The sequence below is a fragment of the Mixophyes fleayi genome, chromosome 10 (genome assembly GCF_038048845.1).
Source record: "Mixophyes fleayi isolate aMixFle1 chromosome 10, aMixFle1.hap1, whole genome shotgun sequence".
In the NCBI taxonomy this organism is placed as follows: Eukaryota; Metazoa; Chordata; class Amphibia; order Anura; family Limnodynastidae; genus Mixophyes; species Mixophyes fleayi.
This window is the reverse complement of record NC_134411.1, coordinates 25313-37838: the sequence shown is the minus strand read 5'-3', so window position 1 is coordinate 37838 and position 12526 is coordinate 25313. Positions and strand designations below refer to the sequence as shown.

Below are 12526 nucleotides of genomic sequence, written 5' to 3'. Positions count from 1 at the left end.
TGAAGATTAAATGACCATTTATTTCTAAAAAAAGACAATATTAGTACGAAACGACAGGCCATACTTGACTTTCAAACAGACAATGACCAAGACGATACTACTGCCACTATTAGATGGGGAGCCTATAAGGCTACCATTAGAGGTTGCCTGATTAGCTTAGCCTCTCATGAGAAAAAATTACATGAACAAGAGGTTATTGACCTAGAAACCCAAATACAAATCCTAACTAAACATAAAAAATAACCCAAACGTAAAACTTATCTTAAACTTCTGGCTCTGTGGGAACAGCTTGGCAAGTTACTAGCCTCTAAGCCGGCCAAGACTTTTCAATGGCTTCAACAACGTTACTACGATAAAGGGGACGAAGTGGACACATTACTTGCTCGTAGGCTTCAAAACAAACAGACCCGCAATTGTGTCCATCAAAGATCAGGCACAACAATCACTATATGACCCCCAGGCTACAGCTAATAGATTCCACGGCTACTACAATCTGCTATATAATCTTCCTCCACCGACAGACCCCCCAGAAACTCTTTACACCCAAATACGTTACTTTCTCTATACCTGCTCCCTTCCCAGCCTTACTGAAGCACAGCTATCAATCTTAAATACTGAAATCAAGACAAAGGAGATCAAAATGACCATTAAAACCCTTAGAAACTCAGCAGCTCCAGGCCCGGATGGCCTTATGGCACTATACTACAAGAAATTTGCCTATGACCTTGTACCTATGCTTCTCTCGCTTTTTGATGCAATTTTAAGTGGAAAAAAAGTTTGAGAGAGACACCACTAGAGCGGACGTTATTGTTATAGCCAAAGAGGGACGGGAACCTAGTCACTGTGAGAGTTACCGACTTATTTCACTATTAAACGTGGACTTAAAGCGATTTGCGAAATTACTTGTGAACAGACTAGCCCGAGTAATCCCCGCCCTGGTCCACCCAAGACCAAGTAGGTTTTATCCCCGCTCGACAGGGAGCTGACAACACTAGATGAGCCATTGATCTAATTGAGATAGCAAACCGGGCTCAAGTTCCAGCTCTGGTGGTGTCTCTTGATACAGAAAATGCGTTTGACAGGGTCTCGTTGACTTTTATGAGAGCTACTCTTGCTGCAATGGGATTTAGAGGTCGTCTTTATGCAGGCTAGCATCCCTTTATTAGAATCACTCAGCTACGGTCTTAGCCAACGGTGCCGCGTCGTCTCCGTTTCTTATGGTATCCGACAAGGCTGCCCACTCTCCCCTTTGCTATTTGCTCTCACAATGGAACCACTGGCGTTCTGTGTTCGCAACAACTTGACGATCTCTGAAAGTCAAGCGGGGACGACCGACTACAAGATTTCTATGTATGCAGATGATCTACTTCTTACAATTACCAACCCCCTTGCCGTCCTTCCATCTCTTCAAAGAGAACTCAGCTAATATGGTGCAGTATCTAATTTCAAGATCAATGTGGACAAATCGGAAATTCTCCCTCTCAATCTACCTTCTCCCCTGTTAGATACCCTGAAGCATCAATCAAATTTCCGATGGCAGCTGGACAAGCGTAAATAGTTGAGGATCTATCTAACGGGTCATTATAACCAACTATACGCAGTCAATTTTCCTCGACTCTTGGACTCACTTAACGTGACCTTGAGAAGTGGGATGGACTGTATATTTCCTGGCTCGGCCGCATAACAGCGGTAAAAATGAATTTTGTCACAAATCCTCTATTTGTTTCAGACCCTACCTAACCGAGTACCCTCCCCTTGTGCTTCAGACCCTGCAGAAGCAAATTGCCAGATTTGTTTGGGCAGGCAGATGACCCAGTGTGCGAGCTTGTACGCTGTACCGGCGGAACTCAGGAGGATGATTAGGCATTCAAAACATCTCCAAATACTGTATGGCCGCACATCTGACTCAATTAGTCCTATATCACTCCCCATCTTCCACAAACTTTCGGGTTGACATTGAGGCCAATCTCCTACACTTACTTTCGCCCTACACACTACTGTGGATATCAATCAAACATAGACCGCCACTCTCTCTACTCCCACCCACCACTCCTTTCTCTCTCCAGATATGGGATTACAGTACCGTACAGGTCTCTTATTGACATAGCACATATGCGGCTATTCCCTGAATTTGCAGACTTACAACGACGATATGACATTCCTCATGACCATTTCTACCAGTATCTTCAATTAAGACACCTATACGAATCAATTCCAGCATTCAAGCTTATATACCAACTTACACCTTTAGAAACTTTTTGCCGAAATAAGTCCCTCCCTTAATTTCCACTTTGTACAATATCTTGGTGGCATTTTGTCAACCTGTCAAAGACCGCTATGAACTAAAATGGGAAGAAGACCTTAATGTGGAACTGGGGGTGGATGAGTGGGATAAGATCAGGACACGAGTCGCCATGACCTCTAACTGTGCACGAACTAAAGAGAATTCATATAAGCTCCTATACAGATGGTATTCGGTTCCCACACACCTAAAAGCCATATATCCTGATCACTCTAACCTGTGCTGGAGATCATGTGGACAAGAGGGCTCATTTCATCATATTTGGTGGTCCTGCCCCAGGGTTGTGGGATTCTGGCAGAGAATTCACAGTCTAATCTATAGAGTTACCTCAATACAACCCCCCTCCCCCTGCCCCTCCTACTCTTTACTACACAGACCCATACCAGATACTAATAAATACACAATGGCACTTGTGGGCCATATACTCAAAGCAGCCAAATGTGCAATAGCGGGAAGCTGGAAACAACCAGATCCCTCTGCACTACCTGTGATTAATAGAATATGACAGACCTACAGTTGTCAACACATTACAAGAATTATCATCAACTTTCGAACAATCTGGAACCCTTGGCTATCCTCCTATGGAGCAGACCAACCAAGATCCGATTAGCACTGAAGCTGACGATTATAATATCAGTTACACACCGCATGCTGAGAACTTATTGTACACCTAGATGCCAGGCCAGACGCCTTTCTTCCTTTCCCCTCTTTACATGCTAACACTCTCTTTTCCTCTCCTCTCCCCTTCCTCTCTCCTCTTACTGAGACGTCCTCCATCGCTCCCCTTACTGTCCCCTGCTTTTCTTTTCCTTGTCTCTACTTTTATTGTTCTTTTTCTTATTGATCTTCTTAATCACATTATACTTTTTGTTTGATCAAAGTAATCTGTATACTGTTTAAAAGTTGAAAAATTCCCTAATAAAATATGTTTTTTTTAAAAATCCCTAATACCTGGTACCAGACAAGGTTCCTCAGCTGTGTAGAAAGGATGGATGGCTCCTCTGTGGCAGAATCTCTTTGCATGTGATGCCAATCCAGAACCCCACTGCAATGTCTGCCCACTCTCTGTTAAACAAACAAACTCATGAAAGTGGACTTGTGACTGCAGTCTGCAGGTATACCACAAATATAATATATTTCAGATTGCATAATTACATATACGTACACATTTGAATGTCTGCCCTATTTCAAATGTTGGTATCCCACCTATTTGGCAAATGGAGGGGTGAGTGCATGATCAAGACTGATCACAAAAAAAGAAATAATATGGGCATCCTGGTCTAAAAGAAGTACTCCCTTCTTCCAAACAAGAATCCCTCTTTTTAAAAGAAATGTGTGTGTGTGAGAGAGGGGGTGACAGGATCATTGATACCTCCCCTTCCAGTTAAGAACATTTGTTCATTGAAAAAAATATTTATTACAATGGAATAAAGGGATAACCAATTTGAAAAAGGCCACATTATTGGAGGAAAGAAAATGGGAGGCACTTTTCTGCAGCTGTGCAATCTGCTGAGTGTGAGTATCGGCAGGGAACTACACAGTTATACTGCCCTGCAAGTGAATAGAATTTTGCCTGATGTACTAGTTATAATGCAAAATGTAGAGATACAGCTATGGGAAATTTGGTGGTGTGATTTATATCCATCAGCTGTGGCACCAACCTCCACCATCTAAGTGTAATGCTTGTGAAATGTCACCAGAACCACCCCACCCATACTGGAAGGTAGCCATCTATGCAAGGCAGAAATAAGCTAATGGGTCTTTCTGCATGGTCTGCCGTCTCAGTCTGGGTCTTGTAATCTGACATATGACAAAGGATGTCAAAATCTCTAGAACAAGATCACTTTATTTAGGCTTATACATCCTGGTACAGACAATGGGTGCTTTGCTTGTAACCCGTTTAGTAAAACGGCCAAACACCTAAAATACTAATTACTTTTTGAAAAAAAGGTAACACTCACAAATATATATATGAATGATTCAGCCCCATATAACGAATGAAAGAGTTCAACAGATTACATTAAGGTTATATGTACAGCATGTGATAGAGAGCCAGCGACATTTACACACATGGTAGCACAGTGGCTCAGTGGTTAGCACTTCTGCCTCACAGCACTGGCGTCATGAGTTCAATTCCCAACCATGGCCTTGTCTATGTGGAGTTTGTACGCTCTCTCCGTGCTTCCGTGGGCTTTCGCCCATACTCCAATGTTAATTGGCTGCTGACAAAATTAAAACTAGTGTGTGTTAGGAATTTAGACTGTAAGCTCCAATGAGGCAGGAACTGATGTAAATGATAAATATTCTCTGTGCAGAAATCTTGTAATAAAAAAGGGACAAAGAGGACATAAAAGGGGTGCAATAAAAACACCAAGATATATTATTTGTTCTATATCAGTTTACTAATATTTTTTGCTCATTGCTATCTGCTGAAACTTCTTAAACTGGTGAAGAGGGATGTGCCAGCCCCTACCTTCTTAGCTCAGGAATATTAGAAATTTTGCAAACACAAGAGGGGAAAGGAAAGAGCTGTAAAAACCAATTGTTCACAAAACAACCATCACAGATGTTAGTAGTCCACATACATTCTGACCTGTAAGAGCAAGGGAGTGTCTTAAACCAGCCGTGATGTCCACAACCTTCTCCTTGACATTCTAGAAATAAAAGGCCAGAATGAGAACTTTTTCCATAGCCATCAAAAAAATGAGAGCATCACTCAAACATAATCACAGACTAAATATGTATTGTCTCTGATAATTAGAATTGAATGGCAAATCAAGCAAAGCAATAACCTAATATGTTGGATGCCTTCTTGGTCTTTCTGGAAGGAGATCATCTCTAGATTGTAAGCTCTCATTAGCAGGGCCCTATCTCCTCAGGTTATCCTGCATTTCCTATCCTATCTAACGAAGACACCCATGAAAGCAACTCCCATCTGGTCTACTAGTTGCGTCTCCAGAATTTCCGGTCCTGCCTACTCAGCTCTTCCTCCTGGTCACTGGTAAGCTTCTTGCTGACCTGCACTCTGTCACCTGCCACGTCCCTGTACTATGCAACTCAATTTACTGGTAACTCTTCTGACTTTCCAACTTTGTCATATGCATTGTACCATAAATGCGTTATGTATGTAGTATGTACCAAGTGCTATGTTTACTGTTTGTTCCTTGTGTTTGCTCTCCGGCACTGCAGATCCTTGTGACGGAAAGGACAGAACCATTTTGCTTCTGAAAGTTACGGACTTTGAAGTCTCGGCTGCTGTCAGTGTGTTACTGTATGTGTGTTACTGTATGTGTGTTACTGTATGTGTGTTACTGTATGTGTGTTACTGTATGTGTGTTACTGTATGTGTGTTACTGTATGTGTGTTACTGGTCATCACAGAGATTGTGTGATATTGTATGTGTGTTACTGGTCATCACTGAGGATGTGTGTTATTGAATGTGTGTTACTGTATGTGTGTTACTGGTCATCACAGAGATTGTGTGTTACTGTATGTGTGTTACTGGTCATCACTGAGGATGTGTGCTATTATATGTGTGTTACTGTATGTGTGTTACTGGTCATCACAGAGATTGTGTGATACTGTATGTGTGTTACTGGTCATCACAGAGATTGTGTGATATTGTATGTGTGTTACTGGTCATCACTGAGGATGTGTGCTATTGAATGTGTGTTACTGTATGTGTGTTACTGGTCACACAGAGATTGTGTGATAGTGTATGTGTATTACTGGTCATCACTGAGGATATGTGTTATTATATGTGTGTTACTGTATGTGTGTTACTGTATGTGTGTTACTGTATGTGTGTTACTGGTCATCACTGAGGATGTGTGATAGTGTATGTGTGTTACTGGTCATCACAGAGATTGTGTGATAGTGTATGTGTGTTACTGGTCATCACTGAGGATGTGTGATAGTGTATGTGTGTTACTGGTCATCACAGAGATTGTGTGATAGTGTATGTGTGTTACTGGTCATCACTGAGGATGTGTGTTATTATATGTGTGTTACTGTATGTGTGTTACTGGTCATCACAGAGATTGTGTGATAGTGTATGTGTGTTACTGGTCATCACTGAGGATGTGTGATAGTGTATGTGTGTTACTGGTCATCACAGAGATTGTGTGATAGTGTATGTGTGTTACTGGTCATCACAGAGATTGTGTGATATTGTATGTGTGTTACTGGTCATCACTGAGGATGTGTGATAGTGTATGTGTGTTACTGGTCATCACAGAGATTGTGTGATAGTGTATGTGTGTTACTGGTCATCACAGAGATTGTGTGATAGTGTATGTGTGTTACTGGTCATCACAGAGATTGTGTGATATTGTATGTGTATTACTGGTCATCACTGAGGATGTGTGCTATTGAATGTGTGTTACTGTACGTGTGTTACTGGTCATCACAGAGATTGTGTGATATTGTATGTGTGTTACTGTATGTGTGATATTGTATGTGTGTTACTGGTCATCACAGAGATTGTGTGATATTGTATGTGTGTTACTGGTCATCACAGAGATTGTGTGATATTGTATGTGTGTTACTGGTCATCACTGAGGATGTGTGTTATTGAATGTGTGTTACTGTATGTGTGTTACTGGTCACACAGAGATTGTGTGATATTTTATGTGTGTTACTGGTCATCACTGAGGATGTGTGTTATTGTATGTGTGTTACTGTATGTGTGTTACTGGTCACACAGAGATTGTGTGATAGTGTATGTGTATTACTGGTCATCACTGAGGATATGTGTTATTATATGTGTGTTACTGTACGTGTGTTAATGGTCACACAGAGATTGTGTGATATTTTATGTGTGTTACTGGTCATCACTGAGGATGTGTGTTATTGTATGTGTGTTACGGAACGCTGAAGGCAGGAATAGAACAGTGAGAGGCCGGCAGTCAGTGACGTCACTGACTGACGACAGGGGTCCAGAATGGACGTCCCATTGCCTAGCATCGGGACGCGCTACTGCACATGCCACTGGGAGCGAACAGACGGACGGGGGAAGCAGCGTCCCTGTTGACAACAGGGCTTCACTGGCCGGAAACAACAGTCAGCCGACCCCACTCTATGGACACGATGCGGGGAGGGTGCCTGACACCTCCCTAATATACCCACAACAAAGCTGCCCTAGTACACTAAGTAAGAGATTTGTCACTTGGCCAAGACAATTATGCCCACACCAAGGGCAAACGCAGGATTTGTAGAGAGGGGGTTTCCATGCAACACTGCCAGTGGGTGTGACCAGCATGCATGGGGGCGTGGCTATAATTTTAGACAGTGCTTGGCTGCTCTCCAACTCTACCTATCTCCATAATATACATGGGCAATGCTGCGTGCACTACTGGGTAGGTGCACACAGCTCTCCCTTTGCGAGCAGAGCCGAGGGAAGCGGGACATACCTCCCACCTGTCCCTACAGTCAGGACAAAGTCCTAACTGAGTGTGTCAGAACAGTTGTCAGACTGTCCTGCTCTCTCCTACCTGTTCTTGCTGCTTTCACTACTTGTTGCTGCTGTTCGTGTCCTAAGCTCAGTTACTGCTTGTCTGGATCCTGGAACGTTGGGTCCCTGTTTGGAAAAAGGACTGGTACCCAATATAGAAATCTCAGCAATGTGTAAACATAAGTAGGCCTCCCTCCCCCAAAGCAGCCCGATATTAAATCAAAAGCACCCATGTTTAATAATTAGGCCTCCCAGCAACCAACCCGGACAGTAAATTAATATCATTCACCTTTCATAAAAAGATCCATTTCCTCCCAAACAACCCCAACATTAAATTAATAGTATGTGTACCATATTCTGCCAATGATCGTCTGTAGTGTTGGAGCATGGGGTTGCTTCCAATCAGTGGCAATATGGCATAGTGCAACAAAGACTATGTGCCTAAACATTTTCATATGGTGGTTAGTGGCAAACGGAATTCCAAGAAGGGGGAAGTACCTAGGGTAAAAGGGGATGTCAATTTGTAATAATTGTGATGCAAAGTTCCAGCCTGAATGGGGCGAGTTTAGGGCAATGCCACCATATATGGAGGAAGGAACCCTCCATCACACATAATCTCCCGCAAGTGCTGGAGGAGTCCGGGAAGATCTTATGTAATTTGGTTGGCACCAAATACCAACGATACAAGAGCTTATATGCGGTTTCTTTTAATTTTACGCAAACTGAACTGAAAGCTGCATTAGTTTTTATTTCCTCCTGTCTTCATTATCTAGGGGTCTATCCAGGTCTTCCTTCCAGGCTCGTTCATGTGTCTCCGTCGTCCGCTTCAGGAATTCTGAGCTCCAAATACAGAAGGGATATGAGACCTTTAGTAGAGGACCGTCAAAAGGAAAGTGACTCAAAAAAGGGCAATGGCCTAACACCTAGATTTAATTTATTAGTGGAATGGAAGTCCCTTAACTGTAGGAATTGAAAGAAATGTGTGTTGGGAATATTATAGTATATTTTTAAGACATCAAAAGAGGAGAAGGAGCTGTCTTTGGTGATGTCAACAAGATAGCGTACACCTTCCTGTTTCCAAGGTTCAAAAGAGGACAAAATACAGCCTGGTGGAAATTTAGGATTATCAAAGAGCGGAATGATTGGGACTGAGTGAATGCAAGATTTAAGCTAGCTCCTGTTCCTAGCCCAGAGGGATAGCGAGTGAGCTACAACCGGGTGATGAATGGCATAGTGCGGGTGGCTAGGACGAGGGAGCCACAGGAGAGAGGAGATAGAGGAAATACCCAGGCTTTCAGTTTCGATGGAAACCCAAACTCTGGAGGGGCCAGGAGCGTTCCATAAAACACATTGGGCAAGTTGTGCCTCTAAGAAATAATGTTTAAAATTGGGGTCCCCCAAGCCTCCACCCCATGCCAATCTATGTAGAAGCCAAACTCTGCGGCGTGTCTTGCCCCACATGAATTGTGATGTGTAGTGTTGCAAAAATTTCAAAAGATATGGAGGGATATATATAGGCATGGCTTAAAAAACAAAGAAATCTGGGTAAAATGTTAATTTTAATCAAGTTTATGGGGCGTATTCAATTGTTGCTCCGGGCGCCGCCGGAACGAGCGCGTTAAAACTATTACCGTTTATACGGTAATATTGCACGTAATTACCGTTCATACGGTAATTTACTCGCTCAATTTCAGCTCGCTGCTAAGGGAGCTGCGAGCTGAAATTGAGCGAGTAATTACCGTATACACGGTAATAGTTTTAACGCGCTCGTTCCGGCGGCGCCCGGAGCAACAATTGAATACCCCCCTTTGCGTCCTATCCTGGAGATGAAATGTTGGCAACAGGTTTCTAGATCGGATTTGACCTGGGTTAGTAATTTAGGATAATTAGCTTGAAGGATAAAAAACTGGCTATGTTGCTTAGTAAAGTGGAATCTTAAATATTTCATCCTTTTTGATGCCATTTGAAGGGGAATTGTTGGGTGAGGGTTGAACTAGTTTCGTCCGTCAGGTAAAAGTCAAGAAATTCTGTCTTTTGTGGATTTATTTTATAGCCTGATATACGACCATAGGTGTTAATATCTGCAAGAAGGGGGGGCAAAGAAACAAAGGGGTCTGAATGAGTCAGGAGGACATCGTCAGCGTATAGGGAGATTTTATGATGGGATTTTCCTCCTTTAATCACGTGGATAGCATTATTGTAAATAATTTTTTTGCAGCTAATGGTTCGATTAACAGGGCAAAAATTAAGGGCGAGAGACAGTAGCCTTGTCGTGTCCCGTTACAAATTGAGAAGGGAGAAGAAGCGATTCCTTTGGCCACCACCACTGCTCTAGGTGATTTACATAAAGCTAATAGACTATCTAAAAATTTACCAGTAAACCCCATTGACCCCAAGACTCTAGACATGAATTTCCAGGAAATGCGATCAAACTCTTTTTCAGCATCCAGCGCCATGATCAGTGATGGTTGTCTACCGGAGTGAATAGAGTGCACGAGGTCAACTACCCGCCTGGTGTTGTCTAAGGCCCGACGGCCCGGTATAAACCCGGCCTGATCCGGTTGGACCAGGGAGGGGAGGAGTGTATTCAATCGATTGCCCAAAATTTTTGCATAAATCTGAAGGTCTACATTTAGTAATGACATAGGTCTATAATTGGAGCAGTAAGTAGGGTCTCTATCTGGTTTGGGTATGACGGTGGCTAGGGTCGTCGCATCATCAAACAAGGAGCCAGTCAGGATTTTATTTAAAAAATCTGTCATGTGAGAAGTAAGAACTTTTTGTAATATTGGGGCGTGAGACCACCAGGACCTGGGGTAGAGGACAACTTCAGTGATTTAATAGCCGATATCGTCTCTGTGTAATGTTTGTAATCAAGAAGGTGCGGTCTGTGTATAAAAGGGATGGTAACGGGAGAGAGGATAAAAATGAATTGATCTCCTCTTCAAGAGAATCGGCAGAGGCTGGAGCATCAGGGAGATTGTACAATGCTTTCTAATAGTCATGAAATTCTTGAGCGATTTGCACTGGGTCATACACTAGCTGAGCATTGTGTGTGTTTTAGATGTCATGAAGAAGAGAGCCCCGGGTAGGGCCATTCGTAACATACACCACAATGGTCTCTTCCTGACATTGTCTAGTATTCACATGTTTTACCATAAAACTATTTCATTCTGGCTCTAGGATCTCCTAGAACGTGACCAAGGTATGTGATAACAACTGTATGTCTTCATTGTTGTAAAGAAGGGAACCTACTTTCCATTCTTATGTTACTGATTGTGAAGTTTTACAATGTTTACTTGTTCTGCGATATCTTTACTATTCTACATAAGCATCCGCGGCCTAAGTATTGTAAAAGCATATTTAATTATGTGGTTCACACTGTCATTTCCGTACAAATGAATGAACAAACACTTCAATAAAAATGAAGTTTAAAAGAAGAGAAAACAAAGACAATTGAAATATTCTTTACTTCACTTTGTGGAATGTCACCAAGAATTCCTCATTTGGTAACGTGACTTTAGGGTTCACAAGATGATTTTGGATAATTTCTGTACACTACAATCATTGCGATGCGATTAATATGCAACGTAACCCTTTGATATGTATCCAACGCTCTGAGGCTACTCTTACTCTATTCTGTTACTACCTCTATGGCAAGCTCTTCCTCCTTTACTGTAGAATCTGTACTGCAAGAGGTGGCATATACACATATTACATGTTACAGTGCAGTACATACCTGAACTGGCTTAGGTACAGAACTTGACTTTTGCCGAGTAACTCCTAGCTGACCAAATGCATTGGATCCACAAGATAACAAATGACCATTTTCTGGAAGATTAAAAAAAAAATCTTGATAAAATCCATGGTAACAGCTAGCAAACCCAACATACACACACACACAACCACACACACACTATTATATATATATATATCAGGTCATTAATCACAATGAGAAGTAGAGTTAGGCTTTGTAATATATAATTGGGTATTAAAATAAAGTTGATAGCTGTAGCACCCAGCGTAAGTCATTTTTGAGTGAAGTCTGCAGGTGGGAGAAGTGTGAGCAGATACTGTAAGGCAGATAGTATAAGATGAGGGATTGTGGAGGAGATGGATAGGACAGGTTAGAAGAGAAGTTTTAAAGCCGTGCATGGAATGAAGTTGAGTCTGGAAGAGAGGAGCACGGAGGGGGCTAGGACAGTATTAACGGGTGAGGAATATAGGTGAGACGTGGAGGGAACAGCACTTTGGTTTAATTCCGAAGTTTATGGAAAACTAATGAAGGTTGTCACATTTCCGTTGACCATGTACGTTTTATCCCCATATAGAGGGTCTGCCCTAGAACACATTATGACTGTGTATTCAGTATGTGTGTTTTCATTCCCATAGTATGCCTGTGCTCACCCCATACTGTGTTTGAATATTAGCTTTAAGATAGGTGCTATAGGAGATTGTGTTATTATCTATTACACTGTAGGTGAGGTATTCCTGTTAGTCTGAGGGCTTCCTATTGTTTACTTATGCCAACAGAGTAAGTCTATGTGTATTCTAGGTCTGCAGAAACAAAACATCAATAATTATATTATCAGGTAGACCAGACTATTGTTTAACAGAAATTATCTTTGATTACCTAAACATCAGGAGATCTAGCTCAGGGTAGTGTCTCCTCCTCTGTAAAAATCTAGTCAGGTAAGTGTTATGTTTACAACACAATGGAGTGAATAGTCACCTTTACATTATGCTGTTACCATATATATAGATTGTGTATA

General features: G+C 42.0%; 1 protein-coding gene across 3 annotated transcripts in view; it reads right to left on the bottom strand.

Annotated features, from left to right (window-relative positions):
• Positions 1-12526, bottom strand: part of SERGEF (secretion regulating guanine nucleotide exchange factor) — an 88215-nt gene that overhangs the window by 62637 nt on the left and 13052 nt on the right. For all 3 annotated transcript variants that reach the window (XR_012679385.1, XM_075187549.1, XM_075187548.1), the window contains exons 4-6: positions 11494-11585; positions 4896-4956; positions 3254-3367 (exon numbers count right to left, since the gene is read on the bottom strand). Coding sequence is in view for 2 of the 3 variants with exons in the window: in XM_075187549.1 (XP_075043650.1) it covers positions 3254-3367; positions 4896-4956; positions 11494-11585 (267 nt within the window). In the remaining variant the exon portion in view is untranslated. The remainder of the gene's footprint in view (positions 1-3253; positions 3368-4895; positions 4957-11493; positions 11586-12526) is intronic.